Source organism: Choristoneura fumiferana, chromosome Z (genome assembly GCF_025370935.1).
Source record: "Choristoneura fumiferana chromosome Z, NRCan_CFum_1, whole genome shotgun sequence".
Classification (NCBI taxonomy): Eukaryota; Metazoa; Arthropoda; class Insecta; order Lepidoptera; family Tortricidae; genus Choristoneura; species Choristoneura fumiferana.
The window spans coordinates 44,895,951-44,917,767 of NC_133472.1; the positions used below are offsets into that span (position 1 = coordinate 44,895,951).

General features: G+C 36.8%; 1 protein-coding gene across 2 annotated transcripts in view; it reads right to left on the minus strand.

The window, feature by feature from the left end:
* Nucleotides 1–19,885, minus strand: part of t (C45 family peptidase tan) — a 93,878-nt gene extending 73,993 nt beyond the window's left edge. The window contains exon 1 of one of the 2 annotated variants that reach the window (XM_074101495.1): nucleotides 19,831–19,885. In XM_074101495.1, coding sequence (XP_073957596.1) covers nucleotides 19,831–19,840 — 10 coding nt within the window. In that variant the 5' untranslated portion in view covers nucleotides 19,841–19,885. Of the gene's footprint in view, nucleotides 1–6,278; nucleotides 6,356–19,830 lie in introns of those variants that run through there. The other variant, XM_074101482.1, reaches the window with a different exon arrangement.
* Between the last annotated feature and the right edge of the window lie 1,932 nt (nucleotides 19,886–21,817).

Below are 21,817 nucleotides of genomic sequence, written 5' to 3' on the forward strand. Positions count from 1 at the left end.
CTATATAACTCAATTGGCAAATTCAGACTTTGTACCCCTTTTCACTGAGCCACATATTTTGTTCAAAATGACATTTCGCACAAACCAACCACAGAAACCAACTGCTACCAGAATAGTAGGTTAGATTAGGCTAGAACTGCGTCTTCCACAGAAACGAACTGCTACCAGAAAAGTAGGTTAGGTTAGAACTGCGCTCCCCACAGAAACGAACTGCGATATTTTGGGAAGAGTACTTTATGCCAAACGATACATTTTACTAAATAATACTTGGTAATATGAAACATGACTAAGTAGGTAATTATTTGTGATGCGATAGTTTTTTGGCAAATGATTTTTTGCCAAATGATACTTTGGGAAAAGTTTTTTGCCCATACATTAGTAATCCGGCGATGTGATTAGGACAGTCAGTAGCAGAAGTAGACAAGCGGCTATAAGTGGGTGATCCGTAACCGTAACCGCTCATCCACTTCTGCTGCCGACTGTACATTACTGGTTATAGGATTCACTAATATTACATTTCTAAAGCGGGGATTGCCTGAACGTTATGTAAAGTGCGACATTTTCCTCTCCAGACTGGTTAGACTGCCTGTGGGGCTATAACACTTTCGTATTTCCAGTAAGGAAAGAGCAAGTTAATATTACACTAAGCTAATAATGGAATCAATATGATTCCTGGGATTTGTAAATTGGTGTTAATTCATTCTCAATAATAGGATAAATCGTCAATTAATAGCGACCTTTCGATAACTGGCCACCTTATTCTAAAAAATAATTCAATTTATAGAAATAATATTCTATTTCAATCCAATTTATTAAAAGTGTAAACAAAGATGCCATTAACCCGACCACAGACATTTAGTGATGTGAAAACCTAGAAACTATTGCAAAATAAATAATGTGTTCAGTAAATCGACTAATTTATTAATTGAATAGATCAAAGTACTTTTGTCTATTTTATTATTTACAATACTTGATTTAATTCCAAAGACGTTTATTCAATTATAAAAGCAGTAACTATTTTTTTTTATTTTAAGATAAGTAAATAAAAATCGCTTATTCGATCGAGCATTAATCGAATTTTAAAATGTCAAATTTTCCACCACCTCTTCTCTAGTCTTTGCTACTAGATTATACACATGTTTCATTTAAGAAATAACGTCAGATTTGCCGAAGATTATTCAAATTAAAATTAAATATTGAAATCAAGGTGAATTTTGGTGAAAAAAGGGATTAGACGTCTAGTTAAAAGACACGAATTATAGATAAATGTGTTATTGATCCGATCCAGTGGGTGTTTATACAAGAATTTTGATGAAACCGGTTTGTTTACACTTTTCATAAATTCTATTGATATACCGTATAATTTTAGTATAAGGTGGCCAGTAATTGACGACACTCACGACAAAGTGTCTCCAAAACTCCAATCCAATGACGGTTGTACTTATAACTGTAATTTAATTGCGTTTTTGGAGAAAACACGTCCTTATTTAAGTAAGTCGTATAACGGCATAAGTGTGGTTTTCTTTCACTCGATGACTGGTACGCTTCCACTGTGCGGTTTAACCGTTTCTTTCACCTCGCACGTGTAAAATATGGAACGGATTCACTGCTGCAGTTTTTTCATCAAGCTATGATCTGGGTACCTTCAAAAGGCGAGTGTATCATCTATTGCAAGGCCGGCAACGCACCCGCACTCCTAATACTGTAGGTGTCCATGTGCGGCGGTGATAACTTACCATTAGGAGACCCGCCCGCTCGTTTGCCAGCTGCTTGATAAAAAAAGTACAAGTAAACCCAACGTTACTTTAATTTCCACTGTTGAACGAAGGCCTCCTCTTTAGAACGGCACAATGTACGACAACTTGTTCTAATCTCACATCGTCAGTCCATCTAGTTGGAGTTGGAGGTCTGCCAACTCTTCGCCTTCCGGTTCGCGGTCGCCACTCGAGGACTTTTCTTTCCCAACTGTTATTTGGCTCACCCACTTGAACTTGTATATTATTCGAGCTATGTTCCATTTCCTTTAGTTCTTTTTCCGTATTCCGGATTCTATTGAGCAAAGAATCTTAAAATGGATTTTTATTCTAAGGACGAATAGAATAGAATAGAAAAACTTTATTGTATAATCTGTGTATGTACAAAGATGGTGAAAAATTTTTAGTGTCTCAACAGTTACCCTTCCGGGCATACAATGTTTTATGACTAGCGACGGTTAAAGAGTAGCGTTTTTTTCTGCGCGTATACGCTCGTTTTTGGCATACGCGCTTACACGCGCTCAACATTAAATGTATGCGCTCATTCCTGCGTGTTTTCTCGTGTTTGGTCTTAAGGACATGTTCTCACTCGTGCTTATAATGTGCGTCAACGCTTGAAGAAAACAAAACCGCACCTGTGCGCGCGTACACGCGCTTTCAACAATGAGCTTATACGCGCGTCTAAAACGCTAGTCTGTAACCGCCCTATATCAATTCCTAAGATATAAGGCGGTTTCAGATGATGAGAAGATGATCCTATCTTTAAAAAATCAGTTTCAGGTGCTATGGTGTTGAGCTGGGTGTTGATGAGCCAGTAAGTCCGGCCTTTTCTTAAAAAAAAATAGTTTACTTAAATAAACACCACGCCACGCCACGCCACGCCACGCCGCGCCACGGCTTGCCGTGGCATTATGCTGAGTGGGACCTGTTTAGCGTCATGTATGTCTTTATTTGTTCTATGTTTGTTCCTAGTTTGTTTTTTATGGCGTTAAATAAATGTATTTTCTTTCTTTCTTTCTTTCTTAAAAAGTTTTTACAAATGAATTATTCATCAGACCCCTAACTAGGCAGAGCCTGTAACTTGGGTGTCTGTGAGAGCGAACTATAAAAAACAAAGTTACTATGTACTAAAAACAGCTGGACGCTATCAGCTTGATACAATTATAACAGAGCGCCAATAGTGCATGCAAAACTAAGGCTGGAAACAGTGCTCGACCGACGGTACGTCCTGACCGTCAGCGCTGACCGTCGGTTGCGAAAATTCATTCAGTGCTACGCTGACGGCGAACTGCGACGCGTGTGTACCGTTCACAGGTCGGTCGCTCCGTCAGCGAAGCACTGAACGCATCCATATAATCTTATAGCTCGTCGGTCGACCGACGCCGCGCGACCGACGAACCGGACCGACGGCTCGACCGACCGTACGCGCGCACCAAATCACGTGCATACCGTCAGCGTAGCTGTGTGCACATTCATAGACTTGCATAGATATAGCTACGCTGACTGACGGTCAGCGCTGACCGTCGGTCGAGCACTGTTTCCAGCCTAACATAAACAAGATAGTAGGTAGTAGGAATAGTCATTTTACCTAGTGTTGTATGTTTTGTGCGTGTATTGTTAAGGATGTGTGTGTGTGTGTGTGTGTGTGTGTGTGTGTGTGTGTGTGTGTTTTAAACCCACGCAAAAAGAGGGCTGTTATAATATTGCCACCTAGCTCTAACACCCGTCTCTCTGTCAGTGGCATCGCTACCAGTTTGAAATCAGTACATCAGAACAAGGGTAAAGTGGTTTTATGTATTAATAGTTATTAATGATACAAGTGCGGAAAGTAGGCAATTCCCAACGAGTGGCGGAGAACTTGAAACACGAGCGAAGCGAGTGTTTTGAGCCGGCACGAGTTGGGAATTTCCTACTTTCGACACGTATATCATACAACGTTTTACAATGCATTAAGCGAGGAAAAAAATCGAGGCAGTGACTACATCATTTATTTGCCATACTCCTTTTACTACAGTAGCAGGCAGTAGATATACATACCGACATGCACGCCAAACCAAAATACACTTTATTAAACCAACTTTCATAACAATCATTGACTCAGAAGATTAGAACAGCTACAGCTACTAATGATAGGTAAAGGAGACTTTGTTTTAGTATCGTGATTTTTTATGATTAATTATTAGCCCTTGTTGCTTGACATTTTCCACAATTATATTGGCCAGTCCTTATGGAGGAGTGCACGCTCCTATAATGCTAAATATCAGTGCAACCCGTGAATAAATCCCTGTAATAGTTAAGTAACATCAAGTATATTATTATGTACCTATCTAATCTACCAGCTCTTAACAAAAAGTTACCGTAAATCTGAGATTTTTTGGCTTTGGAACTGTAAATAAATCAAAACTGGTTCACTAATTCTAATAGATAAAAGCAAATAAATAAGAATAAGACATACCGGTAGATGTTATAATATCCATGCGTGTAGAAGTAGATTATTCTATCAATTTACGATGTTTATTAACTTAGGTATGTATATTATAGTTCACGTATTTTGTTCAGCATTGAGTTGTCACTAACAATATGTGCTTCGTGGAGGACGTAAGGCGGCGTAAAGTCAGATATAGATTCATCATTTAAAATTTTAATTTACTCATCAAAAATTAATTCACCGGACTGAACTCATGAACATTACTTTGGCGGGGTTTCATGACAGGCGCGAACGGGTAACCATGATTGGTTCGTGCTACGTCGTGCGCGCGCACTGGAAGCTCATTGGTTAACTTTCGAGTGCGCGCGCTTGACGTCGCACGGTCCGAATTGGACTCAAGAATTTATTCCCTTTTTTTTCATAACTTTAGACGGAATTAAAATAAGAGTTTACATGAAAAAAAAAAAAACGTTCTCTTTTCTGTCGCGTTTAATCTGTATTATCTTATCAGTAAATATTCAGTTGGTTGCATCAAACGTTTTCTTATTTGTTCAAAGCCTAACTATAACGACTCTTTAGACTTATTTTTTTAACAATACTTTGGACATCATTTGGCAATTTAAAAAGTTACTTTACCGCACAAGTGCGGTAAGTAAAATCCATACAACTTTACTGCACACTTGTGGATGCGTGCAGGAATCACTAATTTTCTATGGATATGTTGACCCACGTCAAGAGGCACGTGCATTGTAAAATTATACTATTCATACTAATGGATTTTGACACATGCCAGTGGTTACCGATTCAAAGTACGCGTATAATAACCTCAGTAGCAATAGATTGCGGAGCTTGCCCGCAATCTATAGCTACTACAGCGCTGAGGCCGGTGAAGCTTGCAGCAGCATTACACTGAGTAGAGGGGCCACGTGGAGCCTAATTACTCTTTGATGTATTTTCCATTGTTCTATTTTGTATGTTATTTTCTGTATCATCTGTTTTGTATGTTTTTTGTGTTCGAGTTCTCAAATAAATTAAAGTGTTATTTAATAGATAGACCTTATTACTCTCTAAATGAATATTTCGAGAAGATTTATGATTCATAATGTTATTGTTTATGTGAATTTTGTAAATTTGTGTTTTATATTGATTGGTATTTGGAATTATTTTGTTATAAACACTGAATTTTATCGTAAACGTAAAATACTGGTATAATTTAGTGTAAACAAGTAAGTTTTGCATGCCATGTTGTGGCGGAACATACATACATGTAACTTTTCTACTGACATGTCGTTTGTACCAACTTTGTGTATGTTTTAGCAAAAATAAATGATTTTGATTTGACATCGATTTAAAATGTTTAAACAAATCTTTCCCTCTCTCTTTCTCTCCCTATCTAGTATATTTGTATCTTGTCTTGTTTTTTTACCTTTAAGGCCTGGGGACTGGACTAAAATAAAAGTTGTGAAATTTTATGAAAAGTTTTTTCGGTCGGCACTTCCACCCCACTTTTATACCTAGTGCTATCCACGAAGACGCGTGATTTTGTCAAAATTAGCTATTAATGACATTGTAATAAGAACCACGGCACGCGTCATCGTGAATGACTCTACCAATATTAGCACAAAGAAAGGTTAAGTCGCAAACTTTGATCACACTAGATTTAGCATCGTTATTGTCTTTAGTGTTCATAAAACATTAACCCTGAACATCATCTCTTTTAATAATAGGTAAGTACTTCTAACCAAAACACACTTAAACACTTCTTATTATTATTTTTTCTAACTTGTGTATGTCACTGCTGTGTGTGCTGTGGAAGTGAACACTTCGGGAAACAGTTACTCAAATATAATGTACCACAGACACTTATTCCGACGTAAATAGGCCGTTGTAACATATTTAAGAGTGGTTTAAATATATATTTTTGTACTTGACTGTACAGTTGAACCATTTGATTCCATCCATCGTAAAACTTTTTTTCCCTTATCTTATCAAGCAATGCGATGTGACCGTGACTTTTTTCTACGAAAAGGTTCCAGAGAGGGTCACAGTTGGTTCGAGTGTACAACAAGCTTTATTAGCTTAAAGTTTAAACTCACCAGCCAGTATGAGAAGGACACAAACACTCAATCGGAAAGGAGACATGCTTTCGTCGGCTCCTATCAACGTATTACGGAATCGCTTCTCGAACAGGTAATATAATGTAGTACCGCCGCAATTAGGGCTGTGACGACAACGATGATTACAACGAAACATATCGATGACTGAAACAGCTGTTTCGATGTTAGAAATTCGAACTTCGAATTTCCACGCTTGTAGTATTGAAGGCAGTTACTGTTCTTAACCTTGTTTTGGAATTTACCATTACCGGACTAGTTTTCTAAGAAAATCTAATTAAGTACTATGTGAGATTATCAAAAAATATAAGGACTGATGGCCGATGGGGTTAGAAGGTTGTCGAATGGCGTCCGCGGATTGGTAGGCTCCAAATAACATGGAGCGACGACTTGGTTAAGATCGCGGTGGCTGCGGAAAGCACAAGACCGGTCTGAGTGGAGAACCTTAGGGGAGGCCTATGTCCAGCAGTGGACGTCTTTCGGCTGACATGATGTTTTTTTTTGTCATTTAAACATAAAATGATGAAGATATACCAGTAATATTTTTCTAAGGATTTCGTATTGTGTACGGAATATTCCAAGTTTAAGTATATTTTATACCTTAGGCTGCTATTTACTCTTGAACTACTAATAATTCTCAAGCAATCTTACCCGTTATAAAATACGTAAAACAAACAAATGTTTATTAACGAGTTTAAAAAAAAGTCTATCACGAACAATTCTTGGAGTAGACACATTAACTTACTCGTATATATTAATATATTAAGAAAAGTTCATCAGAAAAGAAAGCCATAGAAATATTACTTAATTTTTTCGTAATGGCTACAGAACCCTATTTTGGGCGTGTCCAATTCGCTCTTACCGTTTTTTTTTTAAATTTGTGGTCCATCTTAATCCGTGAATCATCAAAAACGCATCTCTGCTTTTGTCCGGCTGGATTGCCCAATGAACTTTACCCCACGTCATTTCCAGCTAAATCCGCATTTGAGGATCTCACAAAAACTACCTATATCTCTGACGCACATTAACTTACTCTAACGACGTATTATGTTTACTTTGGCATAGAGTGGACCATTGACCATTATTCAAAACCGATCCGAACCTGTCCGGTTGGACAAAAAAGTGCTGTCAATAAATACAGTAGGAACCTAAAACGATATCGATAAACTCCGTGCACTAATATTTCTTTTTTGCATAAAATAACACCTTTTAAGGTTCTCAAACTAAAGGGACAACAGGATCATATTACAAAGACTCCGCTTTTTTAAATCATAATTTCGTTCTTATCGATATTTTATTCTTAATCCCTATTTGGTTACAGCTTGCTGCTAAAGGTAAATTAGGTAATAAGATATATAAGCACTAGCCTACAACCGCGGTTTCGCTCGGAGAAACTCAGGGATTTCGTCAAAATTCCCGCGGGAATTCCCTAAAATTAAACCGATGTTTTCTCCAACATTACATAGTAAAACCGCTAAATGTAGAAACATTTTTTTTAATGGTTTTTTATAGCAATATTAATGTAAACCGCCATGTTATATTTGTGGAACTGGTTTTGTAGAATCTCAGAATTTCAATTCAAATCCCAGACATTGGTTTAAAAGTGCGAAACCGTGTTTGAATGCTGGCATGCTAATCTATGCTAATAAGTATTCAAAGTCAAAGTCAGAGTCAAAAATACTTTATTCAATTCAAGTACTTATGAAAGTCAAAAAAAATCTACCATCGGTATTATAAAGAGTTTGAATGTTAGTTACGAATTAACTCAAAAACTACTGGACTGATTTAAAAAATTCTTTCACTATTAGAATGCTAAATTATTCCATAGTGCCATAGGCTGTATTTATTAACAGAAAAATTAGGGTTCCGTACTAAAACTACTATACTAATATTATAAAGAGGAAAACTTTGTATTTTTGGATGTTTGTTACGAATTAACTCAAAAACTACTGGACCGATTTCAAATATTCTTTCACTATTAGAATGTTAAATTATTCCAAAGTGCTATAGGTTATATTTATTAACAGAAAAAATTAGGGTTCCGTACGAAAACTACAATAATGTAACTCAAAGTGTAAAAAAAGTTGCCGTGAAACATCTTTCATCGCATGCGCTGTAGAAACTATTGATTATAGAACAAAAAATGTTTTAGGATATTAAAGAACACAACAAGGTCTACAAAAAACGTCCTGATACTATATATCCAACTATTGTAGTTATGTCACTATAACTACTTTTTTACATTTTAAAAGTTGAAATGTCGATTAAAATCAGACCATGTTATCCATACCTTTGTATTAATCCTTATCCAAATAAATAATTTTTATACTCAAGACGGTTTCAATACCTGTAGACTACTTTTTGAATTATTCAAATCGGACATTCCATTCAAAAGATATTACGAAATTAAAAATAGCAATCTAACCAAAAAATGCATTTACTCTTAAGTTGACGCTCCCGGGTTCGTGCGTCGGGTGTAGTTTTTGGGAAATTGAGCTAAAAATGTGTGTGAAGTGCCCTTGATTAGAGACCTTTTTAGAGTTCTGTGCCTAAAGACTACACTATTACTAAGAATCCACTGTCCGTCTGTCTGTCTGTCACTAGGCAGTATCTCATGAATCGTGATAGCTAGACAGTTGAAACTTTCACAGATGATGTAGGTATTTCTATTGCCGCTATAACAACAAATACTAAAAACAGAACAAAATAAATGTTTAATGGGGGCTCCCATACAACAAACGTGATTTTATTTCATCATCATCATCATCATCATCCCAGCCTATATACGTCCCACTGCTGGGCACAGGCCTCCTCTCAGAACAAGAGGGCTTGGGCCATAGTTCCCACGCGGGCCCAGTGCGGATTGGGAACTTCACACGCACCATTGAATTGCTTCGCAGGTTTGTGCAGGTTTCCTCACGATGTTTTCCTTCACCGCAAAGCTCGTGGTAAATTTCAAATGTAATTCCGCACATGAATTTCGAAAAAGTCAGAGGTGCGAGCCGGGGTTTGAACCCACGACCCTCTGTTTGAGAGGCGATAGGTCAAACCACTAGGCCACCACGGCTCTCATTTTCCGGCTCGCTTGAAATAATCACAGAATATTTATTTGTATAAATGTACTTTGAAAATAAATAATTAAATTAAAATAAAATAAATATTTAAGGTGGGCTCCCATACAGCCAACCTGATTTTTTTGCCGTTTTATGCTAGTGTCTAATGTTGTATAGGTACGGAACCCTTCGTACGAGAGTCCGACTCGCACTTGTCCAATTTTTTCACTTTGTCCGTGCAAAGCCGGGGCGGGTCACTAGTCTATATATATAAAAGAAGAAACTGACTGACTGACTGACTGACTGACTGACTGACTTATAGATCAACGCACAGCCCAAACCGCTGGGCTAGAAACTTGAAATTTGGAATATATATCCTTAATAGATGTAGACGCGCACTAAGAAAGGATTTTTCGAAATTCCCACGGGATAGGGAAATATCTACATTTTTTTCGCTTCTCTGTTTGTAGTCGAATCTCCGAAACTATTGAGCCGATTTTAAAAATTCTTTCACCGTTAGTAAGCTACACTATCCTTGATTGACAAAGGTTACTTTTTATCCGGGATAATGCAAAATTCCCGCGGGATAGAAATAAATTAATTCAATTTCGGAGCTAATTTAAAAAATTCTTACATATTATGTGATATGACTATCTCCAAATAACAAAGGCTACTTTTTCTTCGGGAAATTACAAAATTCCCATGGGATAGAAAAAACTGAATGCAACTTCGGGGATCATTTTAAAAATTCTTTCACCAATAGAAAGCTACACTATTTCTCATTAGTATAGACTACTCTTCTTCGGGAAAATGCAAAATTCCCGCGGGATAGAAATAAGTGAATTCAACTTCGGGTCTGATTTTAAACGTTCTTTCACCAAAAGTAAGCTACAGTATTCCTGATTGACATAGGATACGTTTTTCCGGGAAAATCGAAAATTCCCGCGGGATAGAAATAAGTAAATTCAACTTTGGCTTTTAAAAAATCTTTCATATGATATAATTGACTATCCTCGATTGACATAGACCACTTTTTTCGGAAAATCCAAAATTCCCATGGGATAGAAAAAACTGAATTCAACTTCAGAACTGATTTTAAAAATTCTTCCACTAATATAAAGCTGCACTATTGCTGATTGGTATAATAGATTACTCTTCTTTGGAAAAATGCTAAATTCCCGCAGGATAGGTAGAAGTAAGTAAGACAATCCAAATTCGGAGCTGATTTTAAAAATTCTTTCACTAATAGTAATCTGCAGTATCTCTGATTGACATAGGCTGCTTTTCTACAGAAGAATGCAAAATTCCCGCAGGATCGAAATAAGTAAATTCATCATTGGGTTGAGTTAAAAAGATATTTTACCAATTGGGAGCTGGGTAATTATTTGAGGTGTAAGATAAATGTTACAGAAATAAAACACACATTTTGATGTGGTCTGTTTTATTTTGAACATAAGGATATGTACCGATAAGATGCTTTATATTATAAGAGATCGATAAAGTTTACTTTGGTTAAAAAAAGCAAAAATCCAATTTTAACGGTAACGAAAATGAGCATCGAGACCACGAAAAAGAACATTTTGTTTATTTTAAAATCTTATAATTGTACTATTTGAATGAAAATCCGATCATAATGAGAAAACGAATAAGCATTATTTAATTAATCAGGTATCAACAGAAATAGACAATCGATATCTATATAAAAAAAATTAAAACTTGACCACGAAAATGACGACTTCAAATTGTCATTTTTGTAACCTTTTAAATACTATGTAGAAATTACTTAATTAAAGTAAGATTAATAACTTCAACTCACAAACCAAAACAGTTTTCAATACCTTCCCCCCGTGCAGGTCTACGGTAAACCAGAACGAAATTATGTTACAACAAAATGCTCCTGTAAATGACGAAGTTTTCTTTTAATATTTAGATATATACATTTCACACGTACATTCAGGGCAAAATAATTCTTGAACCTCTCGCCAGTTAACAAAATTGGCGACGCACTGGTCATAATTCCTATAACCACACCTGGAGCAAATGTTGTTGACGGTCAACCATTCTTCGTTTAAATCAATTAAATCAATAACGGCATAAACGATTACACTGTAAAAAGCAGAAAATTCTATAAAAGTGTTCTGTATTTTTCTACTTGTAGGAAAATCATCTTTTTCGTGGTCTTTAATCAGTTTCGTGGCCCATAGGACCACGAAAATGATGACCACGAAATTGAAAAGCTCTTACTTTCGCGGCTCTGCAGTAAATATCCTATAGATTTGAAGCAAATGAAATCAATATTGAATAACTTAACTGCAAATGACACAGCACCAGTAAAACATTATATTTATTTACCCAATACTTACCAAGTCGCAACCGTAACGAAAATGACGCTCGATCTTTGACGCAAATCTAACTGAACCTTTATTACATTAATTATAGATAAATAATTATGACTTGCGATAAACATTATACGTTATATTGACGCAGTCTTATTTTCAAAGTTGCTTATAGTTAAAAAAGGATTTACAGGAGGTTTGACCTCTTTTTTTGTTTAAAATATACTTAATAAGTGTGACCACGAAAATGATGGTGTATTTTGGAACAACGGGAAATGTAGAAAAAAATAGTCTTATCAATGTCCTAATTTTTTTATGTTTGCATGCTTGGTATATCATATTATGAACATTCAATCCATGTTTTAAACAGCAAGTTTTTCTATACCTTGTATTTTTTACAATACTACAAAGTTATCAGGGATAATCCGAACCTGACCACGTAACTGACTTTTGTGCAGAAAATTTAAGTTATTGTGGAAAAAAGATAAAATAGAATAAAATGTATTTACCGCAAGTTTCAGTGATAATATCCTAAGCAACTTAAAAATAATAAACGATATATTTCTAATTTTATAACTGAAAATTTGAGTCTGAACACTATTGAACCTCTCGAAATAATAACCCAGCTACATTATCCCTGATTGGCATACGCTGCTTTTCTCCGGGAAAACGTAAAATTCCCGCGGGATAGAAAAAAGTGATTTCAACTTCAGGGTTGATTTATTTATAATTCTATACCTAACTCTACCTGAACAGTACCATGACTGGCTGACTGACAGACAACGCATAGCCAAAACTACTGGTGCTAGAGACTTGAAATTGGCATAGATGGACCTAAAGTAATACAGAGGTGCACTAGGGAAAGACTAGCACTTAGAAAATCCCATGGAATAGGAAAATATCTCAACTTTGTTTGTTTTTTTGTTTGTTGGGTGTAATATCTGAAACTACTGAGCTGATTTAAATAATTCTATTACCAATAGAAAGCTACAATATCCCTGATGGACAGACTTCTTTTTTTTTAAATGCAAAATTTCCGCAGAATAAAAATAAGTGAATTCTATTTCGGGGCAGATTATCAAAATTCTTTCTATAATAGAAAGCTACAATATGTCTCTCACCGTCAATTAAGAATATTAAAATAGATCATAACAGTACCTAATTCATGTCCCGCGGGGACTTTACAATTTCTCGAGATACAATCCTATATCGTGTAGGAAGTCGCCGGCAAAAGAAACGCGTAGTACTTTAACGTCTTTAACGTTTCAGCGAAACAGGGTTTCAGAGTTGGTACGAATTATGAACGATTAATTACGTATGTAGGTTGATTTTTAAATTCCAAATTGTGTACCATCTGTCTAAAACAACGTCTTACTGTATTTATATTTCCATGTAATCCTCCGAAAAATCAATCAAAACACGAAAAAAAGGATCGCAGAAAGTAAATGTATGTTAATTGTTACCCCAAATTTAACGCGAGCGAAGCCGCGGGCAAAAGCTAGTATACTATAATCTTCTTAGTAATTTAAAATAAATTTGAACAGTAGGTGAACGTAATTTTATCTGTAATAACATGTCATTGTGTGCGTTGTTTGTGAATAAATAATTAATGTGTTATTTAAATACACTAGCTGTATCGCGCGACTGCCTTATCTATATATATAAAAGAAGAAACTGACTGACTTATAGATCAACGCACAGCCCAAACCGCTGGGTCTAGAAACTTGAAATTTGGTACAGAGGTTCTTTTTATGATGTAAGTAAGCACTAAGAAAGGATTTTTAGAAATTCATCCCCTAAGGGGGTGAAACTGGGGGGTGAACTTTATATGGAATTTTCTCATTTCTGGACTTAGAAGTATGAAAATAGGTGTTTAAGTTCTCGATTACAATTAAAAATTATCTATCTAAGTGAAATGGATAAAATTTTCCCCTAAAGGAGTAAAATGGGAGGTCGGGGGGGGGGGTAAAGTTTGTATGGAATTTTCTCATTTCTGGACTTAGAAGTATGAAAAAAGGTGTATAAGTTCTCGATTACAATTAAAAATTATCTGTGTGCATAGAGACAGATACAAATGTCACAATTATAACGGGGGTTAATTAAAACATACAATATGCCCTGATAACTAAAGTACACGCGGACGAAGTCGCGGGCAAAAGCTAGTTAGGATATATACATTTTGGATTTTTTAAAAATCTTTTAGTAGTGCACCTCTACAGTATATCCCACGGCTATATGCTACTTGGAGATTGGAGAGAATGTAATCCCACTAATCCATACTAATATTATAAATGCGAAAGTGTGTGTGTTTGTGTGTATGTTTGTTCGTCTTTCACGTCGAAAAGGAGCGACGGATCGACGTGATTTTTGACATAGGCCCAAGAGTGACATAGGCTACTTTTTATCCCGGAAAAATGCACAGTTTCCGAGCAGGAACAGCACGCGATAACCGAATACCACGCGGGTGGAAAGGGTTGTTGGCTTCATAATTTATATTAGAAACTGAATTCGAGTTAGATGAATTTATCAACAAGCATTTAATACATTTCGTTTTCTTAGGATTTATTAACAAATTATTGGCAGCAAACTAGTGTCGCAAATTAGTGTCGCGATATTCCTTGTTTTACAGTATTTATGCCGTATTGCTCAATTCTGGAATGTAAAACCGGCCAAGAGCGTGTCGGACACGCCCAAAATAGGGCTCCGTAGCCATTACGAAAAAATTAAGTAATATTTTTCTAAGGATTTCGTATTTTATACGGAATCTTCTAAGTTTAGGTATATTTTATAGTTATACCTCAGGCTGCTATTAACTCATACACTCTTCATACACTACTAATAATTCTCAAGCAAACTTAGCCGTTATAGTTTTCCTTGAAAGTTTGATATACTTACTAACATCCTGAGTTTTTTCAAATTTTTCCACCCACTGGTTTAGACTTTAGAGGGGGGGTTGGACGCTCGATTTTAATGAAAATTTGCACTTTGAATATTTCGCAAACAAATCACAGAATCGAAAAATCGTCTTAGCAAACCCCTAACCAATGGTTTTAAAATACCTATCCAACGATACCCCACACTATAGGGTTGGTTGACAAAAAAATCACCCCCACTTTACGTTTATGGGAGGCACCCTACAAATTTTTTTTTGATTTTTAATTGTACCATTTTGTTGGCATAGTTTACCTATATAACCGTGCAAAATTACAGCTTTGATAGTCCCTGAGCAAAGCCGCGGACGGACAGGCAGACCGACTGAAATGGCGAAACTATAAGGGTTCCGTTTTCGCCATTTTGGCTCCGGAACCCTAAAAATTATAGCAGGAAAAAAACTTACTAATGGAGCATTACCTACGTCATCGAGTAAGCGAACCTCCGCTTACTTGTGGCACGCACGCTGCACCTGCATAGCACTTCCACTTGTTTTAATTCTTCCGCGCTTGCACCATTATTGATGGAAACACTGCTTATTGTTTTTATTGTTTTTTCATTTTTTTTTACTTTGCGTGCCAATCTACCTGCTATGTAAGCCATTCTAGCTAGCCTGAGTCAACGGGGGCAGGCTGAAAACCAGCGCTGGCAGCGTCTGAGCAAGCGCAGCGTAAGCTGAGCCTGTTCCTTCTGCCACACAGTGCAAGGGACTGGCAAACGCATTCTTTATTAGTTTATTGTTTATTTGTATTCGGTGTGCCTATCCTGTATTGTTCATGTTGGCAAATAAATCAATCTTCTTCTTCTTCTTCTAATTTAATGCAATGAAATTGCGCTAAAAACTCAGCGTGTTTTAATCCAAATCTATATTAATAATTTCGTCAGTAGACTTGAACGAAATGCACATCAAATTGAAGAGCGTAAAAAATTAGTCAATCCGAGTCGACAACTTGTAGCCGGAAAATTCGGATTATCGAGTATTTTCTATATAAATTTGAAAAATAAATTACTAAGTATATAATGGCGTTGCGAAGTAAACATGTCAAAGTCATTACATCAAAGTGGCGTGAGTGTCACGTCATCACGTGTCACAGGTTTGCATTTCGTTTTCCATTATTGACCTTTTAAGGGCCCCACACACGGTACGATTCGTCGATTTTCATCAGATCGATCGTACCGTATATGGGTTGATTATGAGACAGAGACATCATAGTTATAAGATTTAGGAGAAATATCTACGTGAAATACTGATACGTAGGTTAGCTGTGAAAGTACGTTTGTAATAATATTGAGGCTGGGAATATACGTCAGATTTTTCGATAAGTACGACAGTCTTTACACTGGCAAAAAAAAAAATCAGACATTATTATGAGTCTACATTTTACCCGAGCGAAGCCGGGATTTCATCTAGTAATAATATAATTTTGTATTCTATAATATTTTATTGTACCTAAACAGTTTGTGCGCATTGAAAATAAAATAACTACATTATGTTTCCGAACGACAGACATGAGGTTGTGTTAATTGGGTTTCAGTCGTTATCTTACATCTTAAACATTGTAATCTAACAAAACAAATTCAGGATAGTGGACTAGTGGGACAAGGGCAGTGCGATCTGTATACTATGTTAAATTGGTAAGTGCAGTTTAGACCTGAGAAAATAATCGCGCAGATGCGTTCCATAAGGCTGCGTTTCCACCAGATATTGCTATGATGCGTTGCGAGAATTGTTTGTCATGAACCCACAGATATAGATTACACTAGATAACGCAAACACCTCAATCTGTATGAAAACCAACCGTGTCACTTTTTATATCTACTGTGACGTCCCAAGAGCGAATTAGCGATGTGAAAAATCTATTCAAATGCGCCGCCCGCCTGCGCCGTGGGGCTCGAGTCAGTCACTAGTCATGATTAGTCAGTTAGCGGTCAGTCTTTGTATGGGGCCAACCCCGACGTTTGGTCGGGGTTCGGACACGCGAAGTAGATGCATTTCCGTAATCTAGTGTAATCTATATCTGTGCATGAACCAATAGAAACGCTTCATTTGCCTATAAACACTAGCCTAATCCTAGCTCCGCAGCTCAGCTGTTTCCTCTAGAGTTGTGCTGAGCGAGGATAGGTAATGAAGCTTTTCTTTTGGTTCATGACAAACTCATTTCTCGCGTCGCATTCTCACAGATCCCTGGTGAAAACGCAGCCTAAGGATTGCATAGAATAAGAAAGAAATTTCAGAATTGTATTTTAATAGGGCATATCAGGCTCGGCAAAACTCTGCGCAGGGGGCGACACTAGCGCAAACCTCCATAACAACCCATGATTGGTTATTTGGAGTCTTTTTGTATTTTTTTTTTGTATTTTTTATTTCAACTCCAAATTTGTTACTTTTACGGGTATCCCGTGAAACCATATCGGAAATTTGGAGTTGAAATAAAAAATACAAAAAGACTCCAAATAACCAATCATGATTTGATTGCTTAGTTGCGACATCTCTTGTCTGGGTGAGCGGTTGGTTCCGAAAGAATGTTGACGTCTCTCGATGAGAGCGAAACATAGATGTCGCTAGTGCTGCTGCATAAGTAGCGTAGTAGAAATAAGCAACCTGAGATATGTATGCATAGGAAAAATTCGTGTCTAAATTCCTGTCCAGCGGTGGTGTAGGGGTTATAGCACGCAGCACGGATTGCTGAGGACCTGGGTTCGATTCCCAGCGCTGGTCTCTTTTTCTGGTTTTCTGTGCATCCATGTCTCAGTTTGTATTTTCTCCATAACAACGTCAGTTCTCCTTATATTTTGTCGCCATGACAGATCATGACAGTATAAGTACCTACTTATAGAAATCATGATATACCGGATTATAATACGAGCAAATAATTAAAACAGAGATCGTACCTACTCGTCAAACTGAACAACATTAGTTCAGCGAATTTTAAAGATAATTAGTTTTTTTATTATTATTACACATTAGAGTTTATTGTTGTCAAAGAACCGATGTAAAGCAGAATGCATTATTTTTTAGTTTTATATGTATTGTGCCAGACAGACATTGCCAATATTATTGACATTCATGAAATAAAAATCCTCGCTAAAATTGTTATTTAAAATTTATAATTTATATTATACGCGCTTACTTGGTTATTTTTAAAAATTTTGTTTGTATTGCTGCTGTGAATACTAATTGTATTTAGACTTAGGTTAATGACTTGTTAAAGGAAAACAGAAATATTTGTACGCCTACTGGCAAAACATAGAGATTCCTGATTGTTATGCTTTTAAGATCGATTATGTACCTACACCTATGTTCCACAAATAAACGTATTCTATTCTATTCTATTCTATTGATGTTTGTACCGTGCGTGACAGGCGACACCAGTTGTGTTAGAACACTAGAGGACGGCGTACATTGATAGCATTAAGAAAGAAATTTCAAAATTGTATTTTAATAGGGCATATTAGGGCATGTTGTTCAGTCTGACGAGGACGATCTATGTTTTAATTTTTTGCTCATATTACAGGCCGCACCCGGTATATATTAGGTGCTGTTAAAGAAATCATTTAATGAATAGTAATACTCTTCGATTAACTTCGGTATTGATAGGTTTAAGGTAGAAAGAGGCGTTGAATGAGTAATACGGTCACTCTCACTCTTCTCTCAATAGGATGCGGCTCCACTGAGGCGGAGACAAGCGGAGCGGAGAGGAGACGTGTAGGATCGACCAATCATATTAGTTGAAATCCACATCTCGAAGGCAAGATGTAATATGATTGGTCGATCCTTACACGTCTCCTCTCCGCTCCGCTCGTCTCCACCTCAGTGGAGCCGCAGTCTAAGACTCGACAGTCTCTTCGGACGAAGAATTAGTTTAGCAGACAGAGAGCGCTGCCAGCATCCAAAACCTTGCTTAAGAGTCGACAGTACGCTTGCCGCTGATCGCATTTTCATACAAAACTAGTATCGTTCTAATTTACAAACAAAATAAAACTTTGCGACTATAATTGGAGCAGCTATTTTGATGCTTATAATTAGTTTTCGTTCATGTTCAAAATATGAAAATAAATCCACATTAATTTTAAGTTTTGTATGAGAAATGGAAATTCGTTATTGTTTTTTTTCTGTTACATTTTATTTTAACCAAACCCAATTATAAGCATCGTAATGGCTGCTAACATTATAGTTACAAAGTTGCATTTTGATCTGTAGTGCTGGGGGCCTACCACGCTCTCTTAATACGATTCAGTTTAGGCTCTAAACTGAACTGCATCGCTATTTCGTACCACGACGTTACTTTTGCGATTCAGTTCAAGCACGGTTCAGCGACAGCGATACAGACATTTTCATTCACTCACTTCAAGCGGTTTTCGTACCATGACGCTTAACTTGAGTGGGAATTGAATCGCTTCAGTGTCAAATTTAGCGATTCAGTATAAGTTACTCATTCTGTCAATTCTTTTGGATCGCTTTTTTTCAACTAATGAATTTCAAGAACTTTTAAACTTTTATTCAAGTTTTATAACTTTTCATAGGTACTCACGACATTGTGCTTCTTACCTCCTCATTGATAAAACTAATTTTTCAGTGAGAAAAGAGACTCACGGATTAGTGACAGCGTAAACATTTATTTGTAATCAACACAACGGTTGTTAAGAACACGGAATTACATAGTTATGGTTTTCCAAAATAAAGAGGTTTTAAAAGTTCTTGAAATTCATTAGTTGAAAAAAAGCGATCCAAAAGAATTGACAGAATGAGTAACTTATACTGGATCGCTAAATTTGACACTGAAGCGATTCAATTCCCACTCAAGTTAAGCGTCATGGTACGAAAACCGCTTGAAGTGAGTGAATGAAAATGTCTGTATCGCTGTCGCTGAACTGAATCGCAAAAGTAACGTCGTGGTACGAAATAGCGATGCAGTTCAGTTTAGAGCCTAAACTGAATCGTATTAAGAGAGCGTGGTAGGCCCCCTGCTCTGCGTTTGGATCGTTTATGAAAAGATCATGGTAGGCCCCCTGCTTGTAAATTAGAACTTTTACGTTTGTATGGGGACTCTTAAATATACGTAATTTGTTGGCAGGTATTTGTTTTAGTTTTTTTTTATGTACGTTAGCATAGTTGTCTGTAAATAGATATACCTAACTTAATTATTTCAAACCCAATGAAACTAAGCCTCCAAGCTATATAAATACCTTTAAAAAAAGATGTTAAACACTCACCTTTCTCCATGTTCCAGTCGCCACGACGTTTCGTTTCAAACTACATGTCACCCACTCCTCTAAGAAGCCAAACAAAGCTGTTTAATTACATTAACACTATCTTCTTATGTCATGCAATAATCTATTTACTTCAAGTATGGCAGGATTTACTCGATTTTGAGCCTTAACGCTTCGTGTTAAGGTCAGGGGTGGTTTTGTCGAGTTTTTTGGGCTAGTCGATAAGGATACGTACCTACTGATAAATAGCAATGGAATATTGACTCTACATTTATAATTAAAATTGTGCTGAGGTGACGTTTGATTTGTCTGATTTTCAACCGCCGATGCAAAAAGAGGGGTGTTATAAATTATAATCTATACTTATACTTATATCCATACTAATATTATAAATGCGAAAGTGTGTGTGTGTGTTTGTGTGTATGTTTGTTTGATTTTTGACATAGAGATAGTTTATGGGCCCGAGAGTGACATAGACTACTTTATATCCCGGAAAAATGCACAGTTCCCGAGGGAACAGCGCGCGATAGCCGGATTCCACGCGGGCAAAGCCGCGGGAAAAGCTAGTAAAGTATAAATTTGCCGCTGAGTCTGTCTTATCTGTCTGTCTGTCCGTGGTATCGTAGCTTTTTAACGGATGGACCAATTTTGATGCAATTTTTCTTAGTGTAAGTAATCGAGTTTGTATTTAATTGTAAGTACTTGATTCTTAAGCACCAATAATGTGCGAGGATGTGTTCCGAGGGACGTGTTTTTCATTAACCAATAGAAACGCTTCATTTACACATCCTCGCGCAGCACATCTCTGGTGGAAACAGCTGAGCGGAGCGAGGGGAGGTAAATGAAGCATTTCTATTGGTGATTGAAAAAAACTTAACTCGCAACAAATCCTCGCACATTATTGGTGGAAACGCTGCTTTAGCCTAAGCTATGTTTAATTAAAATCGATTTAGCTGTTATTCAGATATAGAACTTGGAAATGACAACGTCTAAGTCGGTTAAGTTATATGATCAGGGGCAGTGGCGTAGCTAGGTAACCTAGGGCCCTGGGGCAAATAAAAAAATGGGGCCCACTGCTATCAAAACTGGTAAGGTTTTTTGAAGTAAAATCATTATATATACAAATACTTTAAAAATGCTAAGTAACTTTATCATCAGCTATAAAGCAGAATTTCGAGGGCCCCCTGAGCTTGAGGGCCCCGGGGCACTGCCCCGCCTAGCCCCTTGGTAGCTACGCCACTGATCAGGGGACGACATATACAAGGTCACTCTGAATTCTGGCAGAAAATTTTGTCAGAATTTGTACAAAAAATTTTTAACACATGCTCTCAAATTATCTTCATATTAAGTCGAAAATACAAACTGAGACATGGATGCACAGAAAAACCAGAAAAAGAGACCAGCGCTGGGAATCGAACCCAGGTCCTCAGCAATCCGTGCTGCGTGCTAACCCCTACACCACCGCTGGACAGGAATTTAGACACGAATTTTTCCTATGCATACATATCTCAGGTTGCTTATTTCTACTACGCTACTTATGCAGCAGCACTAGCGACATCTATGTTTCGCTCTCATCGAGAGACGTCAACATTCTTTCGGAACCAACCGCTCACCCAGACAAGAGATGTCGCCACTAAGCAATCAAATTATGATTCACCAATCATAATTCATATTAAGTCTAAATCATTTCGCAGTAAACGCCATAAGTCGCATTAATAAACAAGGAAAATCGTGAATTGAAGTCCTTGATAGTCAAATTTTATATAAATCGGTTCAGTGGTTTAAACTTGAAGAAGTAACAGGCAAATAACCTTTTGAATTTAAAATATTAAGTGCCTACTAATTTGTATAAATATGGATAAGGCACAATATATTATACAATACTTTGACCCGAATATTGCCCCTCTTTTATTGAGTATTTAATTATTGTTTGTCATTGTTGGCCTTTATGGGCACCAGTCAATGTCAGTAGATCTATAAAAAAATCGAG